The 27055-nt window shown below is 37.0% G+C and overlaps 1 protein-coding gene across 1 annotated transcript in view; it reads left to right on the top strand.

Annotated features, from left to right (window-relative positions):
- CASD1 (CAS1 domain containing 1) overlaps window positions 1–27055 on the top strand; it is an 84474-nt gene that overhangs the window by 46858 nt on the left and 10561 nt on the right. Inside the window, exons 11-17 of the mRNA XM_067746390.1 lie at window positions 9282–9401; window positions 10367–10523; window positions 11897–11976; window positions 14219–14320; window positions 16927–17067; window positions 17580–17657; window positions 20275–20367. Of these exons, the coding sequence (XP_067602491.1) occupies window positions 9282–9401; window positions 10367–10523; window positions 11897–11976; window positions 14219–14320; window positions 16927–17067; window positions 17580–17657; window positions 20275–20367 (771 nt within the window). The remainder of the gene's footprint in view (window positions 1–9281; window positions 9402–10366; window positions 10524–11896; window positions 11977–14218; window positions 14321–16926; window positions 17068–17579; window positions 17658–20274; window positions 20368–27055) is intronic.

Genomic DNA, 27055 nt, shown 5'->3' with positions numbered 1-27055 from the left:
TGTTGTGATCTCCAACAGAAACAGAGTCCTAATATCCGACTGAAAAACTGTCTCAAGCCACATATTCTCTTTTTTCTTTCTTTTTTTTTTTTTTAACATCTTTATTGGGGTATAATTGCTTTACAATGGTGTGTTAGTTTCTGCCCCACAACAAAGTGAATCAGTCATACATAAACATATGTTCCCATATGTCCTCCCTCCTGCATCTCCCTCCCTCCCACCCTCCCCTCCCACCCCTCCAGGCCGTCACAAAGCACCGAGCCAACATCCCCGTGCCATGCGGCTGTTTCCCACCAGCTATCTACCTTACTACGTTTGTTAGTGTGTTAGCCCATGACTCTCTCTCGCCCTGTCACAGCTCACCCTTCCCCCTCCCCATAACCTCAAGTCCGTTCTCTAGGAGGTCTGCGTCTTTATTCCTGCTTTACCCCTAGGTTCTTCATGACATTTTTTTTCTTAAATTCCATATATATGTGTTAGCATACGGTATTTGTCTTTTTCTTTCTGACTTACTTCACTCTGTATGACACACTCTAGGTCTATCCACCTCATTACAAATAGCTCAATTTCGTTTCTTTTTATGGCTGAGTAATATTCCATTGTATATATGTGCCACATCTTCTTTATCCATTCATCCGATGATGGGCACTTAGGTTGTTTCCATCTCCGGGCTATTGTAAATAGAGCTGCAATGAACATTTTGGTACATGACTCTTTTTGAATTTTGGTTTTCTCAGGGTATATGCCCAGTAGTGGGATTGCTGGGTCATATGGTAGTTCTATTTGTAGTTTTTTAAGGAACCTCCATACTGTTCTCCATAGTGGCTGAACCAATTCACATTCCCACCAGCAGTGCAAGAGTGTTCCCTTTTCTCCACACCCTCTCCAGCATTTATTGTTTCTAGATTTTTTGATGATGGCCATTCTGACTGGTGTGAGATGATATCTCATTGTAGTTTTGATTTGCATTTCTCTAATGATTAATGATGTTGAGCATTCTTTCATGTGTTTGTTGGCAGTCTGTATATCTTCTTTGGAGAAATGTCTATTTAGGTCTTCTGCCCATTTTTGGATTGGGTTGTTTGTTTTCTTGTTATTGAGTTGCATGAGCTGCTTGTAAATTTTGGAGATTAATCCTTTGTCGGTTGCTTCATTTGCAAATATTTTCTCCCATTCTGAGGGTTGTCTTTTGGTCTTGTTTATGGTTTTCTTTGTTATGCAAAAGCTTTGAAGTTTCATTAGGTCCCATTTATCTATTTTTGTTTTTATTTCCATTTCTCTTGGAGGTGGGTCAAAAAGGACCTTGGTGTGATTTATGTCATAGAGTGTTCTGCCTATGTTTTCCTCTAAGAGTTTGATAGTTTCTGGCCTTACATTTAGGTCTTTAATCCATTTTGAGCTTATTTTTGTGTGGTGTTAGGGAGTGATCTAATCTCATACTTTTACATGTACCTGTCCAGTTTTCCCAGCACCACTTATTGAAGAGGCTCTCCTTTCTCCACTGTACATTCCTGCCTCCTTTATCAAAGATTAGGTGACCATATGTGTGTGGGTTTATCCCTGGGCTTTCTATCCTGTTCCATTGATCTATCTTTCTGTTTTTGTGCCAGTACCATACTGTCTTGATTACTGTAGCTTTGTAACATAGTCTGAAGTCAGGGAGCCTGATTCCTCCAGCTCCGTTTTTCGTTCTCAAGATTGCTTTGGCTGTTCGGGGTCTTTTGTGTTTCCATACAAATTGTGAAATTTTTTGTTCTAGTTCTGTGAAAAATGCCAGTGGTAGTTTGATAGGGATTGCATTGAATCTGTAGATTGCTTTCGGTAGTAATTTTCATAATGTTGATTCTTCCAGTCCAAGAGCATGGTATATCTCTCCATCTATTTCTATCATCTTTAATTTCTTTCATCAGTGTCTTATAATTTTGTGCATACAGGTCTTTTGTCTCCTTAGGTAGGTTTATTCCTAGATATTTTATTCTTTTTGTTGCAGTGGTAAATGGGAGTGTTTTCTTGATTTCACTTTAGATTTTTCATCATTAGTGTATAGGAATGCCAGAGATTTCTGTGCAATAATTTTGTATCCTGCTACTTTACCAAATTCATTGCTTAGCTCTAGTAGTTTTCTGGTAGCATCTTTAGGATTCTCTGTGAATAGTATCATGTCATCTGCAAACAGTGACACCTTTTTTCTTCTTTTCCGATATGGATTCCTTTTATTTCCTTTTCTTCTCCGATTGCTGTGGCTAAAACTTCCAAAACTATGTTGAATAAAAGTGGTGAGAGTGGGCAACCTTGTCTTGTTCCTGATCTTAGTGGAAATGCTTTCAGTTTTTCACCATTGAGGATGATGTTGGGTGTGGGTTTGTCATATATGGCCTTTATTATGTTGAGGTAAGTTCCCTCTATGCCTACTTTCTGCAGGGTTTTTATCATAAATGGGTGTTGAATTTTGTTGAAAGCTCTCTCTACATCTATTGAGATGATCATATGGTTTTTCTCCTTCAATTTGTTAATATGGTTTATCACATTGATTGATTTCCATATATTGAAGGATCCTTGCATTCCTGGAATAAACCCCACTTGATCATGGTGTATGATCCTTTTAATGTGCTGTTGGATTCTGTTTGCTAGTATTTTGTTGAGGATTTTTGCATCTATGTTCATCAGTGATATTGGCCTGTAGTTTTCTTTCTTTGTGACATCCTTGTGTGGTTTTGGTATCAAGGTGATGGTGGCCTCATAGAATGAGTTTGGGAGTGTTCCTCCCTCTGCTGTATTTTGGAAGAGTTGGAGAAGGATAGGTATTAGCTCTTCTCTAAATGTTTGATAGAATTGGCCTGTGAAGCCATCTGGTCCTGGGCTTTTGTTTGTTGGAAGATTTTTAATCACAGTTTCAATTTCAGTGCTTGTGATTGATCTGTTCATATTTTCTATTTCTTCCTGATTCAGTCTTGGCAGGTTGTGCCTTTCTAAGAATTTGTCCATTTCTTCCAGGTTGTCCATTTTATTGGCATAGAGTTGCTTGTAGTAATCTCTCATGATCTTTTGTATTTCTGCAGTGTCAGTTGTTACTTCTCCTTTTTCATTTCTAATTCTACTGATTTGAGTCTTCTCCCTTTTTTTCTTGATGAGTCTGGCTAGTGGTTTATCAATTTTGTTTATCTTCTCAAAGAACCAGCTTTTAGTTTTATTGATCTTTGTTATTGTTTCCTTCATTTCTTTTTCATTTATTTCTGATCTGATTTTTATGATTTTTTTCCTTCTGCTAACTTTGGGGGCTTTTGTTCTCCTTTCTCTAATTGCTTTAGGTGCAAGGTTAGGTTGTTTATTTGAGACGTTTCCTGTTTCTTAAGGTGGGCTTGTATTGCTATAAACTTCCCTCTTAGAACTGCTTTTGCTGCATCCCATACGTTTTGGGTCGTCGTGTCTCCATTATCATCTGTTTCTAGGTATTTTTTGATTTCCTCTTTGATTTCTTCAGTGATCACTTCGTTATTAAGTAGTGTATTGTTTAGCCTCCATGTGTTTGTATTTTTTACAGATCTTTTCCTGTAATTGATATCTGGTCTTATGGCGTTGTGGTCGGAAAAGAAACTTGATAGAATTTCAGTTTTCTTAAATTTGCCAAGGCTTGATTTGTGACCCAAGATATGATCTATCCTGGAGAATGTTCCATGAGCACTTGAGAAAAATGTGTATTCTGTTGTTTTTGGATGGAGTGTCCTATACATATCCATTAAGTCCATCTTGTTTAATGTATCATTTAAAGCTTGTGTTTCCTTATTTATTTTCATTTTGGATGATCTGTCCATTGGTGAAAGTGGGGTGTTAAAGTCCCCTACTATGAATGTGTTACTGTTGATTTCCCCTTTTATGGCTGTTAGTATTTGCCTTATGTATTGAGGTGCTCCTATGTTGGGTGCATAAATATTTACAATTGTTATATCTTCTTCTTGGTCGATCCCTTGATCATTATGTAGTGTCCTTCTTTGTCTAATAGTCTTTATTTTAAAGTCTGTTTTGTCTGATGTGAGAATTGCTACTCCAGCTTTCTTTTGGTTTTCTTTTGCATGGAATATCTTTTTCCATCCCCTTACTTTCAGTCTGTATGTGTCTCTAGGTCTGAAGTGGGTCTCTTGTAGACAGCATATATACACGTCTTGTTTTTGTATCCATTCAGCCAATCTGTGTCTTTTGGTGGGAGCATTTACTCCATTTACATTTAAGGTAATTATTGATATGTATGTTCCTATTCCCATTTTCTAAATTGTTTTGGGTGCGTTATTGTACGTCTTTTCCTTCTCTTGTGTTTCTTGCCTAGAGAAGTTCCTTTAGTATTTGTTGTAAAGCTGGTTTGGTGGTGCTGAACTCTCTCAGCTTTTGCTTGTCTGTGAAGGTCTTAATTTCTCCATCAAATCTGAATGATATCCTTGCTGGGTAGAGTAATCTTGGTGGCAGGTTTTTCTCCTTCATCACTTTAAATATGTCCTGCCAGTCCCTTCTGGCTTACAGAGTTTCTGCTGAGAGATCAGCTGTTAACCTTATGGGGATTCCCTTGTGTGGTATTTGTTGTTTTTCCCTTGCTGCTTTTAATATGCTTTCTTTGTATTTAATTTTTGACAGTTTGATTAATATGTGTCTTGGCGTATTTCTCCTTGGTTTTATCCTGTATGGGACTCTCTGTGCTTCCTGGACTTGATTAACTATTTCCTTTCCCATATTAGGGAAGTTTTCAACTATAATCTCTTCAAATATCTTCTCAGTCCCTTTCTTTTTCTCTTCTTTTTCTGGAACCCCTATAATTTGAATGTTGGTGCATTTAATGTTGTCCCAGCGGTCTCTGAGACTGTCCTCAGTTCTTTTCATTCTTTATTCTGTTCTGCAGTAGTTATTTCCACTATTTTATCTTCCAGGTCACTTATCCGTTCTTCTGCCTCAGTTATTCTGCTATTGATCCCATCTAGAGTATTTTTCATTTCATTTATTGCGTTGTTCATCATTGTTGTTTCATCTTTAGTTCTTCTACTTCCTTGTTAAATGTTTCTTGCATTTTGTCTATTCTATTTCCAGGATTTTGGATCATCTTTACTATCATTCTGAATTCTTTTTCAGGTAGACTGCCTATTTCCTCTTCATTTGTTAGGTCTGGTGCATTTTTATCTTGCTCCTTAATCTGCTGTGTGTTTTTCTGTCTTCTCATTTTGCTTATCTTACTGTGTTTGGGGTCTCCTTTTTGCAGGCTGCAGGTTCGTAGTTCCTGTTGTTTTTGGTGTCTGTTCCCAGTGGCTAAGGTTGGTTCATTGGGTTGTGTAGACTTCCTGGTGGAGGGGACTAGTGCCTGTGTTCCGGTGGATGAGGCTGGACCTTGTCTCTCTGGTGGGCAGGTCCACGTCTGGTGGTGTGTTTTGGGGTGTCTGTGGACTTATTATGATTTTAGGCAGCCTCTCTGCTAATGGGTGGGGTTGTGTTCCTGTCTTGCTAGTTATTTGGCATAGGGTGTCCAGCACTGTAGCTTGCTGGTCGTTGAGTGAAGCTGGATGCTGGTGTTGAGATGGAGATCTCTGGGAGATTTTCACCGTTTGATATTATGTGGAGCTGGGAGGTCTCTTGTGGACCAGTGTCCTGAAGTTGGCCCTCCCACCTCAGAGGCACAGTACTGACTCCTGGCTGCAGCACCAAGAGCCTTTCCTGCACACGGCTCAGAATAAAAGGGAGAAAAAGTAGAAAGAATTAGTAGAAGTAGGAAGAAAGAAAGGCGGGAAGGAAGGAAGGAAGAAAGAAAGAAAGAAGGAAAGAAAGAGAAGGAAAGAAAGAAAGAAAGGAAGGAGGGAGGGAGCGACGGTGGGAGGAAGGAAGGAGGGAAGGAAGGAAAAAAGAAAGAAAGAAGATAATGTAAGATAAAATAAAGTAAAATAAAATAAAGTTATTAAATTAAGAAATAATTATTAAGAAAAAAATTTAAAAAAAACAACAGACGGATAGAACCTTAGGACAAATGGTGGAAGCAAAGCTATACAGACAAAATCTCACACAGAAGCATACACATACACACTCACAAGAAGAGGAAAAGGGGACTAAATCTTGCTCTCAAAGTCTACCTCCTCAATTTGGGATGATTCGTTGTCTAAAGGAGGGAAGGAAGGAAAGAAAGAAAGAAATAAGATAAAGTAAAATAAAATAAAGTTATTAAAATTATTAAGAAAAAAATTTAAGGAAAAAAAAGGACGGATAGAACCCTAGGACAAATGGTGGAAGCAAAGCTATAGAGACAAAATCTCACACAGAAGCATACACATACACACTCACAAAAAGAGGAAAAGGGGAAAAAATCATAAATCTTGCTCTCAAAGTCCACCTCCTCAATTTGGGATGATTCGTTGTCTATTCATGTATTCCACAGACATCAAGTTGATTGTGGAACTTCAATCCGCTGCTTCTGAGGCTGCTGGGAGAGATTCCCCTTTCTCTTCTTTGTTCTCACAGCTCCCAGGGGCTCAGCTTTGGATTTGGCCCCGCCTCTGCATGTAGGTCGCTGGAGGGCATCTGTTTTTTGCTCAGACAGGACAGGGATAAAGGAGCCGCTGATCTGGGGGCTCTGGCTTACTCAGGCCAGCGGCGGGGGGGGGGGGAGGGAGGGGCGCAGAGTGCAGGGCGAGCCTGCGGCGGCAGAGGCCAGCGTGATGTTACACCAGCCTGAGACTCGCTGTGCGTTCTCCGGGGGAAGTTGTCCCTGGATCCCAGGAACCTGGCAGTCACTTATTTCTTTTAATTGTTTAAATGTCTGGCAGCCACATTAAAAATTTACCATGTGGCTCACAGTTTATTTTCATCACACAGCACTGCCCTAGACAGCTTAATTTGGTAGCTTTTACATAGAGTTTGATTTCAACTTTTCATGAAAAGGAACTTTATAGCAATTAATGACCATCTGAAAATGGTATGGATTGCCTTGGGAATTCGTGTGTTTTCTGCTATTAAAAGGTGCTCAAATACTTGAAGGGAATTTTTGTTTTGGTTTGGTTTTTTTAATGGTATGCGGGCCTCTCACTGTTGTGGCCTCTCCTGTTGCTCCCGTTGCGGAGCACAGGCTCCGGGCGCGCAGGCCCAGCGGCCATGGCTCACTGGCCCAGCCACTCCGCTGCATGTGGGATCTTCCTGGACTGGGGCACGAACCCGTGTCCCCTGCATCGGCAGGCAGACTCTCAACCACTGTGCCACCAGGGAGGCCCTTGAAGGGAATATTTTAGACTGCATTCAAGAATGAGGTAAAGATACAGGTTTAGGTTAGATAAGTTTTGAGGCTATTTCAATACTGTATTCCCACTTTCATCCCAGTGATTCTAATATGTTACACCTTCATTGAAAATTTCTGATCTAATGATGAGATAAGACATTTAAAAAGAACTAGTGATGAAAAGCAATAAATATAAACTCTAATATATAGATTGTTGGTGCTTAAAGGAACTCAAAAGTAGAAATGACTTTCATCTGAGAGTAAAAGAATGGAAAATTTGACCAGGGCTCTAAAGAAGGATAGTATTTGTATAAACAAAATGTGGTTAGGAGAACATTCCAGGGTATAAAGAACAGATAAACAAAGGAGAGGTGACAGGAAAGTACAAGAAAGACCAGTTTAGGAGACGGAGAATAACAGTTTGGCTAGAGTGGAGACTATGTTGAAGAACTTATGACATTATAATTCAGGGGGTTTTCCTTCCAGAAAAAAATGTTATCCCTCAGAAAAGAAAAAGATGTGTTCAAGAATGCATTCGAGGATATATACAAAAGATGCATATGTTCGAGGCCTTATAAAGTAATTTTATCCTACAAAGTATCACTTAGGGAAGACATGTTAAACTAAAATGGCCATAACCAGTGTTAATGCTGGATAATTACAGAGGTGATCAGATGAGTCTATAAAATAGAAGCCAAAAAAATGTTTACATAGACTTAGTAATTATTCCTAAAAGAATGGCTTTATAATTACAAAGGTTGGATGTCACTAAACAAGCCTGTTAAAGATCATTTTAAAAAGCAGTACACTGCCTGTGTTGTAGAGATCGTGACTATACACCTAAAGGACTAATAGGTGGTGGGGAGAACACATGACAGTGTTCTAAGGTTAGGAGAGTTAGGACTTGTAAATAATATTTCCAGTGACTCCCATAAAATATAGATTAGAAATATGTTGTATTTCTTTCAGCTTAGATAGAAGTGAAGATGTGATGCTCTGAAAACTCATGGTGAAGATGAAACACATGCAGGAGTGTAAAATAAAATTGTTTTATAAAATAAGATTAGAAGGGAAATAATATTTCTGAATTAAGCGTGCATGTTTTTTAAATGTAATTTTTGCTGAATAATCAAATATTTTAAGTAGTCATGTGATGATTTTATTTACAAGTCTAAATTCTGTATATTTAGTGGGGCCAAGAATGTAGGATTTTGGGGGGCGTTGTTTTTTTTTTTAATTATTTAGGATTTTTTTTTAAATTTATTTTTGGCTGCACTGGGTCTTTGTTGCTGCACGCAGGCTTTCTCTAGTTGTGGCGAGCGGGGGCTACTCTTCGTTGTGGTGTGCGGGCTTTTCATTGTGGTGGCTTCTCTTGTTGCAGAGCACAGGCTCTAGGCATGAGGACTTCAATAGTTGTGGCTCGCGGGCCCAGTAGTTATGGCTTGTGGGCTCTAGAGTGTAGGCTCAGTAGTTGTGGTGCACAGGCTTAGTTGCTCTGCGGCATGTGGGATCTTCCCGGACCAGGGCTTGAACCCACGTCCCCTGCATTGGCAGGCGGATTCTTAACCACTGCGCCACCAGGGAAGCCCTTTGTTTTGTTTTTTATCTTCTTGAGAAAATGTGAACTCCAGAGTGACCTTGTATTCAGCATATATATGGTGATTAATAATTATGGATATAATATATTTAATTCAAATTGGATGAAATGTACAAAGCGCCTCACATTTATTAACTCATTCATTCCTCACAAGACCCTTTGAGGAAGGAGAAGATAGTCTCATTTTGCAGTTTAGAAACTCAAATTTAAGTTTAAAGTCACATAGCTAATGAGTGGCAGAACCAGAATTTGAATCTAGGTCTCTAATTCCAAAGTCTACTTTTTTTAACCCCTGCTACAAGGCTTACTTAATTTTCGAGAATAAATCTTTTCATTGCGCCAGTGCTGAGTAATAATGATGCTCCATTATCTTGGTTAAATTTACTGGTTATGGTAATTTAGGTATAGTTAGTGTCAGCATGTATTTCACCTGTTTATTTTTGTCAACAGTTTTTGCCTGTGTACATGCACATTCGGGTTCTGGTTGCTGCGTATCTATTTCAGACAGGGTATGGGCATTTCTCATACTTTTGGATCAAAGGAGACTTTGGAATCCATAGAGTATGTCAGGTAGGAATGCACGGTTATCTGTTTTCTTTCATTTCAACATGCTTTTGTGCCTAACTGTGGAGAATCTATAAATATATCCATTTTAAGGCCATGGATAATTTGAATTTATGAAATAGCACTTTAAAGTTTTGTTATTTCCATTACTGAGGGATGAAAAAATAGAGTTTAGATGAATGTATAATAAAAGCAAAAGGGAGAACATTGCTGATTCACTTTAGTTTTGTAGAAATGTACAGTTACATGGGATTGTTAAAACATGCTATGTTTTCTCTAAGAAGAGGATTAATATTTTTTGTTTCTACCTTGTGCTAGGAAGTTTGTAAACATTATTTTATTTACCCTTCATTACAACCCTGAGTTGTGATCTTTATGTTTACAGACAAAGACACTGAGGCTCAGAGAGGTTAAATATTGCCTAAGGTCACACTGTAAGTGATAAAGCTCTAATATTAATCTGCTCAAATTCTGTGTTCTTTGACATCACATTGTCTGAAATGACTGTTACAAAAGTCCCAAAGATACTTTTGTTTTTCAAAGACAATTTTTAATTTGAGTAATATTATTTTGTACCTATTAAAATGTTCAATTTAATACCAAATGAGGTAAATCAACATCAGACAGAGATGAAATGGACACCCTTTTGTTGAGGTAATCTAATCTCTGTTTATGAACTGCAGCTCTAGGAAGGAGGTTTATAATTCTTTTGCTGCATTTAACAAGATGGCAGTTGTAGCCAAAGGACAGCTCAGGTTGGTGCTTTGCTGGGATTCAGTTAATATAATGATGCATAAATATTTTATATTCAACTCTTTACAATGATTTTTAAAACAAATGTGATTTTAGGGATTAGTAAAACATACTTGTACAGTTATTTTAGTCTTAAATAAACATTTATACTCTGTCAGAATCTGTCTGCTTTTCATGCATACCTGGAATGAAAACCATTTTCTTCTCCTTTTTAATAGGTCTTATTTCGTCTCAATTTCCTGGTAGTGGTGTTATGTATAGTAATGGATCGGCCTTATCAATTCTATTACTTTGTCCCCTTGGTCACTGTATGGTTCATGGTCATATATGTTACTTTAGCACTATGGCCACAGATAATCCAAAAGAAAGCAAACGGTAAATATACTCTCTTACTAATGTTAATAAATATATTCTTTCAATGTAAGTTCCTTTTCAGTTGCTAGGGGCTATTATTTTTATTGAGACATGTTGACAGGTTAAATTTATGTGTAGCATTGACGTTTTGAAATTTTGTTCTTAAATTATGTTTTTAAAATTTTACAGTTAAGTAGTTCAAGTAGTATAACAGTGCAGAACAATAGTTTGCATTTATATTGTATGTGTTTTCTCTTTTTTAAAGTTAAATTTTCAAAGCCATTTTACATATCTACTAGTGCAGCCGTTTTCAAACTATCTTGTATGGAGTCAGAATGGAGAGAGCCAGAAGAGAGGAAAGCCAAACAGGGCTCCAGGGCCATACATCCTGCTTCAATCTTGGCAGTTCTGCTTTATTTGATTTCTTATATATATATTGAGATTTTGAGTAAACACTATGTCAAACAAGCTTAAAAATCACTAATATAGTTTATATTCTAGACAACCCTTTAAGCAGTTATTATAAACCTGTTTTTTGTTTAAGGAAACCTAAGTACCCAGAAGGTGTCATCTTCAGATTTCACATAGCCAGGTCTGATAATGTTCAAAGTGAGGTCACAGTCGTTTATCTTAATGCTTTTTCCCCTCAAGATCATGTCATTAAAATAAAAGCCTCCCTTTTTTAGAAAAAGAAAATTTTTTATCTTTAATAATGTATTTAACTTAACTCTTTCAATCAACTATTGTATATCAAAAAACATTTTCTGTTGACTTTATTATAATATCAAATAATTCTTCAGGAAAGGGTTCAATAAAGTCCATTTGTGTCTTTGGACAGGCTCTGTAGTTTCATTCCTCAACACAAACCCAGCATATTAATAAAATGATAATCAGTATGTATAAACTGTGAACACATAATTTAAAATATGCATATGTTAAAATACATCTTATGGTTAAATTAGTCCACTAGGGAGTTCTTAAGCTCTCTCCTTAGAACTTTAATGTTTAAGCAGTATTATCTAAGTTATATTAAACGTGAGTGTTTGTTAGAGTTACATTGAACCTATTGTTCCAAATTTTGTTGTAACTTTCAATAATGAATAGTATAATTGAATCTAGGAGGTATTTTCAAATATATTGAAAATAGTGGATAAATAGCAGGTATATGGGGTATCAGGTTAATGTTGTAGCCTCATTCCTAGTAAGGACCCTCCACCTTTTCTTCGTGTCCTACTTGTAATTTATACTACTTAGATATATTTTTTGTATCCTGTAGGCAGCCTTAAATTATTTTTAAGAGCTATGCAGGGTATTAATATGTTAAATAGAGATATTTAATGTGTTTTCTAATGTAAATTTACATTTCTTAGTAAATTAAACATTTTCTCTCTTAGGAAATTGTTTCTGGCATTTTGGCTTACTGTTGAAACTAGCCTTCTTGCTGTTATGTATATGTTTTTTGGCATATTCTCAGGTTTGTATAGTCTTTTCGGTTTATATTTTCTATTTTATTGTAAATTTCAAATCTATTAAAGTATGAGAGACGAGTCAGAGCTTTTTTTAAGCCTCATTTTTTAATGACTGTAATAAAAGTGTCACTCTGTAGCTGACTACTCAGTGTGGTTCTTTTGAGACCTGTCTACTTTTGTTACCACTGTTATTGTTGTAAGAGCAATTTAAAGCTCTTCCTCTGGCAATTGTTCAAAATCCATTTTAGTTGACTTTGATCAATCAAATTTTTATTGAATGCCTCTAAGACACTAAGTGAAGATCAAAATTCTCTTGAGAGAATTTGCAACTTGGTTTGTGCATTATTCATGGCACCAAAATTTAACTTGATTTTTCCATAACTGCATAGAGTAAAATTTTGGCTGTTAATAAAACCAGCTTCAGAGTGAAGGGTTTGTATATATGTAGTACATTTAACTTAATAAAACTTTTGGTCATTTTCTTATCTCTAAACTTTTGTCCCCCTATTATGATGGTTGAGGTTTTTCTCAGCTATTTTAGCAGGATGGCAAATTGCTACCTGCTGGTCAGTCCTTCAGACAGACATATTGTTTGGTCAGCATGATATTTATAACAAAATATTGTAATTTGAATGCCTATAGTTGTGAGATACTCTGTAGTTTACTCCCATCTCCAACACTCTCTGTCTTGTATCTGTGCCAGGTAAAAATGCCATATAAGCGTGTGTGTGTGTGTGTGTGTAGTCCTATAAAGCTGTTTTTTTTGTTTGTGTTATAGGCTTTCCTATTTATTTTTATACTTAGAAATAAAGCATATTTATTTCTGCCTGATTTCCAAGGTTTTTTGCAGGAAATATATAAAATAATAAGCAATAGGCAAATGTATAAAGAAATAGCCAGGTAACTGCCACATTACTTGATAATTATTCATTAAAATTCCCAACACCCCCTAGTTCATCTGAGGGAGAGAAAGGAACACGGACCAACAGTTCAATAGAAAGAATTAAGAAGATTTCTCCAGCTTAGGATCAGTATTGACCACTGGACAAGAAAAAAAAGTACATAGCCCAGTGTCTTTCACAAAATGGGTGCTCATTAAATACTTGATTATTAATCAAAAAATAATTTTTAATGAGAAATAAATTTTTAAATTATAAATACATCATTATGTGATATATGATCTACAGGGCCATGTATCTCTAATATATATAGATAAAATATAGAAATATGATATAATAGGTATATACCTTACATTGCAAGTCTTGGTAATAATCATCGTTAATTTTCTGAGGCAAAAGCTTTAATAGAACCTATTTTTATAAGCTATTAGCATTTTAAATTCTGCGGTTAAATGGAGAATATTGCATTTTGTTAATAAAGTTCTTCTGACCTAAAGATTTGGTATTACCTAAAATATACTATTTTCATATTTTGCTTTGATTTTTATTAGCCTTTTTAAAAGTTGTGATGTTAAACATTTTTTTATGCTGTGGCATTATGTCTAATAATGGAGTTTCCTTAATAGAGTTTGTCTTCATTCTTTAGTCTGGAAATTGAGGTTTTTGTTCTCTTTTTTTTGAAAGACTTCATTAATGTGCAGGAATGTACCCAAGACTTCTGCCCCTTCATTCCCAGATTTTCCAGGCTGTCAGATTAATAAGGGGGTACATTCACTAACTCGACCAGAGTAAAATTGTAAACTTTGTTTCAAAGGCTAGTAATGGAATTTGGGTATGGTTGATTGAGTAAGGTGACTAATTCAGAGGATTCTTTTAACTCAAATGGTTAATTATAGATTATTAAGGACATTTAGATAAAGAAAAACTATAACTTTAACCATCATCCTTTAGGTTATTGATACTGTGTTGGCTGAAGTATTTTGTATTTTTGTGTTTTGATCAGTAAATATTAACTCTTTTATATACTAGATTAAAAACCTTAAATGGAATAATTTTCCAATTACCAGCTTGGTTTGTTTGTTTGTCTTATTTTTCAGTCTCAGTAGCCTTTCATATGCAGTGAAAGTAAGTTAACAAAAATGTTTTAAATCATCTTTCATAGCCTTTAGTAGAATATATTTATTTTCAAATGAAATGGCATTTTCAAATGAAATATTTGAGTAGAATTTTAAAATTGTGAATGACCCTTATATAATTTTAACTTTAGAAAATGACAGTTTGTAATAGAATTGCAAGGCAAGTATTAACTTGTACCATCTTAATTTATTTTCTGGATTCCTCTTCTCAGGGTGCATTTGAGAAGATCTTTTCTCTTTGGCCATTGTCCAAGTGTTTCGAACTGAAAGGCAATGTATATGAATGGTGGTTCAGATGGAGGTTAGATCGTTACGTATGTATTTACCTTGTGATCTTTTGCTATTTCAAATTATACTTTTAAAAATTATTTGGAAAATTTTAATCTATTTAGTTTTGGAATAAGGAAACATGTTGATTTGGTAAATCAAAGCAGTCCAGCCCTCCCCTGTTTTTATAGTGGAGAAAGGGTATGCATGTGTACATATATCAGTAGGAAAATACTATAAAAATGTTATCTATAAAGTGACCTTTATTTGAGTCATAATTTTGACTTAGAGATGATCTCATATATATGCTTCAGCCATTCAACACAATACTTATTAAGCTCCAATATATGCTCTAGATGTTGGTGTTATGAGGGATATATTTTAGAGAAAGAAGACATACCACCAGGCTTCTAAACCTTATAATCTAGTTTAAAACTCTGGATTACTAAAAAAACCCCAAAAACTCTGGATTACTGCTTATAATTAGTGCTAAACTCTGCAGTATGGATTTTGTAATAGAAGTGTGCAAAGAAAAGAGAGCAATGTCATGGATTATTCCATGAATTTTATCTTGAAGGCGGGTTAGGACTTAATTGGCCAAGAAAATATGAAACATCTAGCACAGCATTTGGAAAATAATAGACACTGAATAAATATTAATTACCCCTCTTCACTCTTTCCCTTTAACTTCCATTTTTTACTCTTCCCTTTTTTCATTCAACAAATATTTTCTTAGTGCCTTTTCTGTGCTATTCCTGGTTTCTAATACCTATGCACTTTCCAGTTATTCTTAATAAATAAAATATTTACTTTTAAAATTATTTTTATTTTTCTAATCGTACATTGCATTTCAAAACCATATGTGAATAAAAAGCTATGTTAAAGCCTTGCCATAAAATAATTTTTAATTCTCAACTTTCTCATTAGGGCAGTCTACTACGATAGCTCATGCTAAGTGTTTATTTAAAAAAGAAAGCTGGAACTTCCCTGGTGGCGCAGTGGTTAAGAATCCGCCTGCCACTGCAGGGGACATGGGTTCCATCCCTGGTCTGGGAAGATCCCACATGCCACGGGATCCCACATGCCACACAGGCCTGTGTGCCACAACTACTGAAGCCTGTGTGCCTAGAACCCATGCTCCACAACAAGAGAAGCCACCACAATGAGAAGCCCGTGCACCGCAATGAAGAGTAGCCCCCACTTGCTGCAATTAGAGAAAGCCTGCACATTGCAATGAAGACCCAACGTGGCCAAAAATAAATAAATAATTTTTTAAAAAAAGAAAAGAAAGCTATTGTGCTTTCTGATCCACCATTTTTTTTCATTCTTATGTGCATATACTGCTTTTTCAAAGTATGCTCTTGGTAATGTTACTGTTTATTTGCTTGAAAGTACCAATATAAAATATATTTTATCTTGGTTGAGTACATTTGAATTTTATCATGTGTCTTCAGAATAGTTTTTATCATTTTTTCATTTTTATTGAAGTATAGTTGGTTTACAGTGTTGTGTTAGTTTCTGCTGTACAGCAAAGTGAATCAGATATACATATATCCACTCTTTTTTAGATTTTTTTCCCCATATAGGTCATTACAGAGTATTGGGTAGAGTTCCCTGTGCTATACAGTAGGTTCTTATTATTTATCTATTTTATTATTTTTAAAAATTTATTTAATTTATTTTATTTTTGGCTGCGTTGGGTCTTCATTGCTGCACGTGGGCTTTCTCTAGTTGCGGCGAGTGGGGGCTACTCTTCGTTGCGGTACGCAGGGTTCTCATTGCAGTGGCTTCTCTTGGTGCGGAGCATGGGCTCTAGGCACGTGGGCTTCAGTAGTTGTGGCGCACAGGCTTAGTTGCTCCATGGCATGTGGGATCTTCCCGGACTAGGGCTCGAACCCGTGTCCCCTGCATTGGCAGGTGGCTTCTTAACCACTGCACCACCAGGGAAGTCCCAGATATCTATTTTATATATGGTAGTGTATATATGTCAATCCCAATCTCCCAATTTTTCCCTCCCCCGCTTCCCCCATGGTAACCATAAATTTGTTTTCTATATCTGTGACTCTATTTCTGTTTTGTAAATAAGTTCATTTGTACCATTTTTTTAGATTCCATGTATAAGTGATATCATATGATATTTGTCTTTCTCTGTCTGACTTAGTTCACTCAGTATGACAATCTCTAGGTCCATCTATGTTGCTACAAGTGGCATTATTTTGTTCTTTTTTTATGGCTGGGTAATATTCCACAGTATATATGTACCACATCTTCATCATCCATTCACCCGTTGATGGTTGCTTCCATGTCCTGGCTATTGTAAATAATGCTGCATGAACGTTGGGGTGCATGTATCTTTTCGAATTATGGTTTTCTCCAGATATATAAATTGTCTTTATTTCTTCACTTGCTGCTGAGACTGCTTGGAGTAAACCAGCTTATCTGTGTCATTGCAAGAGATGTTTGCTTGTCTATTGCAAATTGTTTCCAACAATCATTGACTTCATTTCTTGAAGTTTAAGTTCTTCATAGAAACTTCGGACCTTTAAGCTTTTTACCTACATACTTTTATACATACTGTTCTCCTTTACCAATTACATTTGCTATTAATTGAAAAGTAGCTGTTTAAAACAGGTTTTCTCTCCTTATTTTTTAGGTAGTCTTTCATGGGATGTTGTTTGCTTTCATTTATCTGGCTTTACAGAAGCGCCAAGTACTTTCTGAAGGAAAGGGTGAACCTCTTTTTTCAAACAAAGTTTCAAATTTTCTATTATTTATTTCAGTAGTTTCTTTCTTGGTAAGTTTCAAAATGTAATTTTCTAAATTTCCCAAATCCACAGTACAGAAAATTAACTTCTAAGAGATAGGAGTTTAATCATTTGTTTTTAGTAAATAAAATCTTTACTTTTGAAATTCTTTTTCTCCTTATTTTTTAATTGAACATAAATTCTAAAGAGAATATATATATGTTAAATATGAAGAATAACTGAGATCTCAGTGAAATAGAATTTTAAAAGTTGTAATAAGTTTGGGAAAAAATATAACATAAGGTGTTTGACAGGAAGAGCCATCACTGCCTTATGATCACTACTTCCAGAAAATCACAGACTTATGTTCCCCTCTTTCTACTTTCTGATATTTGAGCACACCAAAAAGAGTGATGAGCAAACCTGTGGACAGTTTTTACTGAAGCTTTTTTAATAGCATAATGAAGTATAATGTTATAAATAAAACTATTTTTAAAGTTGAGTGCTTCCTCTTTAAGGCATATATATTTTTGTGAACTGATGCATATATTTTTTATTTTAGACCTATTCCATCTGGGCTAGCAGTTGTAAAAACAAAGCAGAGTGCAATGAACTCCACCCATCTGTTTCTGTGGTACAGGTAATTATCTTTATTTAGAGAAAGTTTTCTTCTTAATTTTTGATAAGAACAGAGTCTTTAGAGGCAGCGAGATTTGAGATTAAACTCTATTAAATGTAGGTATATTACTTAATCTTCCTAAGGCCTACCTTCCTCTACTGTAACAGAGATATTAAAAATCTCTTTTAAAGGGTGGTTATTAAATGTATGGAAATGATCAGTGTCTGTTGCTTAATAAGCACTCAGAAAATGTTCATTCTTTTCTCTTGTTTGCTTTTTCATCACTTATTTATTCAAATTTCTTCATTTACTTTTTTACTTAGAAGATCATTAAAAACTATGAGACTATGTGTTAAGGACCATGCTACTGGGCTTCCCTGGTGGCGCAGTGGTTGAGAGTCCGCCTGCCGATGCAAGGGACACAGGTTCGTGCCCCGGTCCGGGAAAATCCCACATGCCGTGTAGCGGCTGGGCCCGTGAGCCATGGCCACTGAGCCTGCGCATCTGGAGCCTGTGCTCCGCAACGGGAGAGGCCACAACAGTGAGAGACCCGTGTACCGCAAAAAAAAAAAAAAAAAAAAAGAACCATGCTACATGTAAAAAGTACATGTAGCTCCTGCCCTCACAGAACTTACAGTCTAATAGACATATGGATCAGTAAACATTCATTCATTCATTCAACAATTTTTTTTTTTTTTTTTTTTTGTGGTACACGGGCCTCTCACTGTTGTAGCCTCTCCCGTTGCAGAGCACAGGCTCCGGACGCGCAGGCTCAGTGGCCATGGCTCACGGGCCCAGCCGCTCCACGGCATGTGGGATCTTCCCGGACCGGGGCACGAATTCGTGTCCCCTGCATCGGCAGGTGGACTCTCAACCACTGCGCCACCAGGGAAGCCCCATTTAACAATTTTTAAAATTCATTTAACAAATATTTGATACTTACTATGTGCTAGATATTATGCTGGGGGATATAGTGGTGACCAAATCAGACATGGTCCCTACCCTCATAGAGCCTATATTCTTCTGTTAGAGATAGTAATCATTTAATCACCATGTAATTATAAATAGAAGTACATGATGCTACAAGGGAATATAATACAGGATATGATCTAGTTAGAGTTGGAGTGAAGGTAGTTAGGGTTCAGAGATGATTTCCCTCATAAAATTAGGCTGAGAATGGAGGAATGAAGGCAGGCAGTGAGAACTTAGGCCCTGTGGTAGAAAAGAGCATATTCACATTCAAGGAACTTAATGAAGGCCATTGGGGCTAGGGCTCAGAGACCCAGGGTCGAGAGAAGTATGTCGCAGTGCCTAGGAGGTGGGCAGAGGCTAGGGGCAACCCAAATCAGATTTACCTTTTACAGAGATACCTCTGGTTGCAGGTAATCATAAGGTATTGTGATTAGTGTAGTGATGGTCAAGTACAGGATACTTTGGAAACACATGGGATTTCTTCATAACCCATCTTGATACCAGAGCAGGGTTCTTGGAGAAAGTATGTCTAAGCCGAGGCCTAAAAAATGAGTAGTTCAACAAAGAGGAACAGGGAGGATTTCTGGAGGATCTTGTTTTAGGTTTTAAGTTCTCTTCAATGAAGAAACTATTTTATCCCTCTTAAACCTCTATATAGTCAGTAGAACCAAGCATATGACAGACTCTCCAAACACAATTGATAATGACATTTTAAACATTGTACTATATTCATATAACATTTTCATGACTTCTGCAGACAACCAGATATAACACTTTGTATATCATATCTGATGTCATTTTTGTAATGACATGAAAGGAAGGGGGTTGTTCCACTAACAGTGCACTAATACTGAACAATATAAGGGGAGCTAAGGAAGAGAGTGACTGCACATAGAATAACACTAACACAAGCACTCCTGAGCACTCCTGAGCCTTACCACCTCTTCTCCTAGTCACTCCACATGCTCATCTTTCCTTAGTTATTTTTTTCCCACGTTTACATTGCTGCCAGTAGAAGGAGACTTTTGAAGAGAGCAAAAAGATGGGGGTGGGCGGCTCCTAAAAAAGCAAATACTTTATGGATTAGTACATTAATACAAAATTGTATTGTGGAATTTTATTAAGTTTTGCTACATAAATACATCATTTTCTACACAAAGGGCTTCAAGATGAGTTTATGTTTTTTCTAATATACATAAAATAAAACTGTTCAGCCATGTACTATGTAAAACCTGCACTTGTTTGCAGTATACAGACCACATGCTGAGAAATCCAGTTAGAGTAGACTCTGGATCAAAAATAACTTGAGGGGCTTCCCTGGTGGCGCAGTGGTTGAGAGTCCGCCTGCCGATGCAGGGGACACGGGTTCGTGCCCCAGTCCGGGGGGATCCCACATGCCATGGAGCGGCTGGGCCCGTGAGCCATGGCCGCTGAGCCTGCGTGTCCGGAGCCTGTGCTCCTCAATGGGAGGGGCCACAACAGTGAGAGGCCCACATACCGCAAAAAAAAAATAAAAATAACTTGAAAAAAAACATTTATCTGTTGAAGAAAACCATTGTGTCGATGTATCAAGTTCAATAACAAATAATAAAGTTATTACTTGAAAGAAAGCAAAATTATTTTAATAAGTGGATTATTAATATTTGCCTCTGTGTTTTTTCTTTAGATTTTAGCCTTCATCCTAATAAGGAATATCCCTGGATATGCCCGTTCAGTTTACAGTTCATTTTTTGCTTGGTTTGGAAAAATTTCATTAGAGGTTGGTACATTAATATTTTGGTCTGTCTTACACAACCAAGTGTTATATGCAGGTGTGTATGTGAATGAGTATATAGGTGTGTAAGTCTGACATTTTTTTTAATCAAAGCTATGTTATTTATGAAATTATAGGAAAGAAATTTAGAACTTCAACAGCAGTATTATAGAATGTAATGGCTAGACATTACATTATTTAAAGCCTTATTTAAATGGCTAGACACAGATGACTTTCAAATATTCTTTACATTGTCTTAAGCTTTCAAGTACAACAAGATGCTGAGATCAGAAGAGAAAAAAATGAAATAGATATAAACGAAATTTGTAAATAGACAAAAATGAAATCAAGTTGAGAGGATTTTGATTTGTTCATTCATGATTAAATATTATAGTACTGGAATTTAGTTTATTGATGCTTATAAAAAAATTCACTGTTACGATTGGAAGTTTGGGGAAAATTTTTAAACTCATTATTTTGTGTGCAATACCTAATACGAAATTATCTACAGAATCCGTTTAAAGTAGGTTATGAAATACATTCTGAGTATTCTGAGTTTTATTATTTGAAATAGCACATTTTAAAACAGAAGAATTCATACTATAATCATAAAAGGTACATTTTAGAGTTACAATATTTATTAAGTTGTCTTTAAAATTGGGAAAATTTCTCTGTGATTGTTATACACACACACACACACACACATACATTCTTTTTCAGATTTTCTTCTCTTATAGGTTATTACAAAATATTTAGTATAGCTCCTTTTGCTATTTAGTAGGTCCTTGTTGGTTATCTATTTTATATATAGTAGTGTGTTAATCCTAATCCTAACCTCCTAATTTATCACTCCACCCCCTTTCCCCTTTGGTAACCATAAGTTTGTTTTCTATATCTGTGAATCTCTTTCTGTTTTGAAAATAAGTTCTTTTTTTTTTTTTTTTAAGATTCCACATATAAGTGATATATGATGCTTGTCTTTCTCTGTCTGGCTTACTTCACTTAGTATAATAATCTCTAGGTCCATCCATGTTGCTGCATATGGCATTATTTCATCCTTTTTTATGACTAATATTCCACTATACACATACACACACACACACACACACACTGCATCTTCTTATCCATTCACCTGTTGACGGACATTTAGGTTGCTTCCATGTCTTGGCTATTGCAAACAGTGCTGCAATGAACTTTGGGGTGGGTGTATCTTCTCTGGTTTTCTGCAGATATAGGCTGAGGAGTGGGATTGCAGGATCATATGGGTCCTTGAAAAGAATGTGTAGTCTGCTTTTTGGGGATGTAATGTCCTGAAAATATCAATTAAGTCTAAGTGTTCTATTGTATCACTTAGGATCTCTGTTGCCCTATTGATTTTTTGTCTCGAAGATCTGTCCATTGATATGCGTGGGGTGTTAAAGTCTCCTACTATTATTGTATTCCCTTCGATTTCTCCCTTTATGTCTGTTAGTATTTGTTTTATGTATTTGAGTGCTCCTATATTGGGTGCATATATGACAAGTGTAATATCCTCTCCTTGATCCTTTTATCATTATATGCTGTCCTTCTTTATCTTTATGTCCTTTGTTTTAAAGCCTTTTTTGTCTCATATGAGTATTGCAACCCCTGCTCTCTTCTCATTTCTGTTTGCATGAAATATCTTTTTCCATCCCCTCACTTTCAATCTATGAGTGTCCTTTGCCCAAGAGTGGGTCTCTTGTAGACAGCATATTGTAGGCTCTTCTTTTTTTATCCAATCTGCCACTCTGTGTCTTGATTAGAGCATTTAGTCCATTAACATTTAAGGTAATGATTGATAGATACATATTTATTGCCATTTTAAACTTTGTTTTCTTGTTGGTTTTACATTTCTTCTTTGTCCCGTTCTTTTTCTTTTTCCTTTTGTGGTTTGATGGTTTTCTTTTGTATACTTATGTTCTCTTCTTTTTGTTTTTTCTGAATCTGTTGTATGTTTTTGATTTGCTATTGTGCTGTTTCTCAAGTATGTTAACCCCTTCCTGTATCTACTTGCTTTAGACAGGTAGCCATATAGGCTCAAACACATTATAAAAAAAAAAGTCTACATTTTCATACTGTCCTCCACCACATTTTATGATTTTGATGTTCTCTCTTACATCTTCATGTTCATCCTTTTGCTGCTCATTGTGGTTATCATCGCTTTCTCAGAAATTTTTTAATTTTTTTTTAAATCTGTGTACAGGCTTATTTAAGAGATTTACTTTCCAATTGTGATTATTTCTTTCCTATAGATTCTTCTTTTCCATTTAGAGAAGACCTTTCAATATTTCCTTTAGGATAGGTATAGTATTGCTGTATTCTTTTCATTTTTGCTTGTCTGAGAAATTCTTTATCTCTCCTTTTATTCTAAATGATGATCTTGCTGGGTAGAATATCCTAGGTTGCAGATTTTTCCCTTTCAGGACTTTCAATATACCTTGCCACTCCCTTCTGGCCTGCAACATTTCTGCAGAGAAATCAGCTGATAGCCTTTTGGGTGTTCCCTTGTAATTAACTCTTTGTTTTTCTCTTACTGCCTTTAGAATCCTCTCTTTAACTTTTGCCGTTTTAATTACATGTCTTGGTGTAGGTCTGTTTGGGTTTATCTTGTTCGGGACTGTTTGTGTTCCTGTACCTGGATATCTGCTTCCTTTTTTACGTTTGGGAAATTTTCAGCCATGATTTCTGAAAATTTTCAGAATACATTCAATACAAATACATTTTCAATCCCCTTTTCTCTTTCTTCTCCTTCTGGGATCTCTATTATGTGTGGATTGGCATGCTTTATATTATCCCGTAGGTCTCTTATATTGCTTTCATTTTTTTTCATTTGGCTTTCTGTCTGCTGTTCTAATTGGGTGATTTCCATTATTCTGTCTTCCAGATCACTTATTCTGTCTTCTGCATTATTCATTCTGCTCTTCATTGCCTTTAGCTCAGCTTTTGTCTCTGCAAATGAATTTTCTAATTTGCCTTGTCTCCTCCTTTTAGTTTCGAATTCCTTTTTACAGTACTCTGCATTTCTGTTGGTAGCCTTTCTTAATTCCTTCAGTACTTTCATTATCTCCTTTTTGAACTCAGAGTGTGTTTAAATGAAGAGGTCTATTGTATTGCTTGTTCTTTCAGGGGAAGTCTCTTGATCTTTTAATTGGGAGTGGTTCCTCTGCTTCTTCATTTTACATATATTTCTCTTGCTCTATGAATTTAGGAGAAACAATTATATGCTGTGGTCTTGGAGGGCTGTTTTTATGTGGGAACATCCCTTTGTAGCCTGCATGGGTTTAATATTTTTTGGTACAAGGGCTCTTTTCAGTATGGATGCCTGCTGTCTCTTTCCTCAGTGTATGCTGGCCATTATCCCTTTGACAGGAGGTGTGACTGATGTTGTGGTGACCAGAGCCTGCACTGGATATTCAGTGGGCCTCCTCTTTGCTCTGTGGTTGCTACAGCTCTGTTTGGGACAAGGTCTACTCCCTAGTTGTTGGGAGTAGAAGCCCCCAGATCCTTTTCTGACCTGCATTTCTGAGCTACAGTGCAAGATAGTCAGGATTGGAGCACTCCCACTGGGACAGGAGCCACTGAGTTTTCCTCCACGGCTGCTGGAGCTGTTCACCAGTGAATGTGCTCTGTTGTGTTACCTTTCACCTACTGTATGGGCTCACAGAGTAAACTGTTGTTGGTGCTGCCCTTGGCCCCTCCTCAATGCTGGGAATACAAGCAATCAGCCCTGGTGTCCCACAGGTGTTGTTTTCACAAGGCCACCAGTGCAGATTGACTGAAGTTAGGTCCCAGGACCACAGTACTCGCACATATGAATCCACTGTGGGAGCTATGGAGGCAGTACACACCCTGGCCTGGCCAAGCCCTCACGCCTACACACCCACAAAGCCCACAGCTGCTAAGGCCAGATACCTCCCAGCCACAGGGCACCTGTTATCTGTTCAGATGTCCCGCAGGCACTGAACTTACAAAGCCAGCGGCAGAGGTGTTAATCCATGGCTCACACAGCCATGGGGAGAGATTTCAGCCCTGCTTTCTGAGTTGCATGGCCCCTGGGGCTCAGCTGTGGTTTCAGCCCCACCTCTGCTTGTGGGCAACACAGTGACATCTCCTCCCAGGGCCTGCCAAGGTGGCGGTTGGTGTGGGAGCCTGCCAAGGCAACGGCGGCTGAGGCACGCTCTCCTGGAGGCCAATAAGGTGAGGCAGGGGCCAGCACATGAGCTGCTATGGTGGCCCCATCCTTCACGCACCACTTAACAATAGCCCTTTGTTTCTATGGCAGGCCCAAGCATCTTCCTCGAACACCCACTACTGCAGCCGTACCACACTCCAGCCCCTTCAGGCTGTCTCCGTGCAGCCAACCCCAGTCCTCTCCCAAGGTCTACCTCATTGCAGTTTTGATTTGCATTTCTCTAATTGTGATGTTAAGCATCTTTTCATATGCTTTTTGGCCATCTGTAAGTCTTCTTTGGAGAAACATCTATTTAGATCTTCCCATTTTTTCATTGGGTCATTTATGGGTTTTTTTAAAATTTTTATTGGAGTATATTTGATTTACAATGTTAGTTTCAGGGGTACAGCAAAGTGAATCAGTTATACATATACATATATCCACTCTTTTTTAGATTCTTTTTCTATACAGGCCATTACAGAGTATTGAGTAGAGTTCCCTGTGCTATACAGTAGGTCCTTATCAGTTACCTATTTTATATATAGTAGTGTGTGTATGTCAACACCAATCTTCCAATTTATCCCTATGCCTCCCTTGCCCCTGGTAACTATAAGTTTGTTTTCTACATCTGTAACTCTATTTCCGTTTTATAGATTAAGTTCATTTGTACCCTTTTTTTAGATTCCACATATAAGGGATATCATATATTTGTCTTTGTCTGACTTACTTCACTCTGTATGACAGTCTCTAGGTCCATCCGTGTTGCAGCAAGTGGCATTATTTCGTTCTTTTTCATGGCTGAGTAATATTCCATTGTATATATGTACCACATCTTCTTTATCCATTCCTCTGTTGCTGGGCATTTAGGTTGCTTCCATGTCCTGCCTGTTCTAAATAGTGCTGCAGTGAACCTTGGGGTGCATGTATCTTTTTGAATTATGGTTTTCTGCAGATATATGCCCAGGAGTGGGATTGCTGGATCATATGGTAGCCCTACTTTTAGTTTTTTAAGGAACCTTCATACTGTTCTCCATAGTGGCTGTACCAGTTTACATTCCCACCAACAGAGTAGGAGGGTTACCTTTTCTCCACACCCTGTCTAAGCATTTGTTTATAGATTTTTTGATGATGGTCTTTAATAATGAATGATGTTGAGCATCTTTTCATGTGCTTTTTAGCCATCTGTATGTCTTTTTCGGAGAAATGTGTATTTAGATCTTCTGCCCATATTTTGATTGGATTGTTTGTTTTTCTGATATTGAGCTCCATGAGCTGTTGGTATATTTTGGAGATTAATCCCTTGTTGGTTGCTTCATTTGCAAATATTTTCTCCCATTCTGTTGGTAGTCTTTTTATTTTGTTTATGGTTTCCTTTGCTGTGCAAAAGCTTTTAAGTTTCATTAGGTCCCATTTGTTTATTTTTGGTGTTATTTTAATTACTCTAGGAGGTGGGTCAAAAAAGATCTTGCTGCAATTTATGTCAAAGAGTGTTCTCCCTATGTTTTCCTTTAAGAGTTTTATAGTATGTGGTCTTACATTTAGGTCTTTAATCCATCTTGAGTTTATTTTTGTGTATGGTGTTAGGGAGTGTTCTAATTTCACTCTTTTACATGTAGCCATTCAGTTTTCTCAGCACCACTTATTGAAGAGGCTGTCTTTTCTCCATTGTATATTCTTGCCTCCTTTGTCATAGATTAGGTGACCATAGGTATGTGGGTTTATCTCTGGACTGTCGATCCTGTTCCATTGATCTATATTTCTATTTTTGTGCCACTGTCATACTGTTTTTTTATGGAACTTTTTTTTTTTTTTTTTTGGCTGCAATGTGTCTTTGTTGCTATGCATGGGCTTTCTCTACTTGTGGCGAGCGGGGGCCACTCTGTTGCGGTGCATCAGCTTCTTGTTGCAGTGTCTTTTGTTGTGGAGCACAGGCTCTAGGCACACAGCCTTCAATAGTTGTGGCACGCAGGCTCAGTAGTTGTGGCGCACGGGCTTAGTTGCTCCGCAGCATGTGGGATCTTCCTGGACCAGGGCTCAAACCCGTGTCCCCTGCATTGGCAGGTGGATTCTTAACCACTGCGCCACCAGGGAAGCCCTATCATACCGTTTTGATTACTGTAGCTTTGTAGTATAGTCTGAAGTCACAGAGCCTGCTTCCTCCAGTTCCATTTTTCTTTTTCAAGATTGCTTTCGCTATTTGGGTTCTTTTGTGTTTCCATACAAATTGTAAAATTTGTCTAATTCTGTGAAAAATGCCATTGGTGATTTGATAGGGATTGCATTGAATCTGTAGATTTCTTTGGGTAGTACAGTCATTTTCACAATATCTGTTCTTCCAATCCAAGAATATGGTATATCTCTCCATCTGTTTGTGTCATCTTTGATTTCTTTCATCAGTATCTTAGAGTTTTCGAAGTGCAGATCTTTTACCTCCTTGGGTAGGTTTGTTTCTAGATATTTTATTCTTTTTTTTTTTTTTTTTTTGTGGTACATGGGCCTCTCACT

This window comes from Pseudorca crassidens, chromosome 8, assembly GCF_039906515.1.
Source record: "Pseudorca crassidens isolate mPseCra1 chromosome 8, mPseCra1.hap1, whole genome shotgun sequence".
Classification (NCBI taxonomy): Eukaryota; Metazoa; Chordata; class Mammalia; order Artiodactyla; family Delphinidae; genus Pseudorca; species Pseudorca crassidens.
The sequence above is the reverse complement of the archived record's forward strand: the minus strand, read 5'-3'. Positions and strand labels throughout refer to the sequence as shown.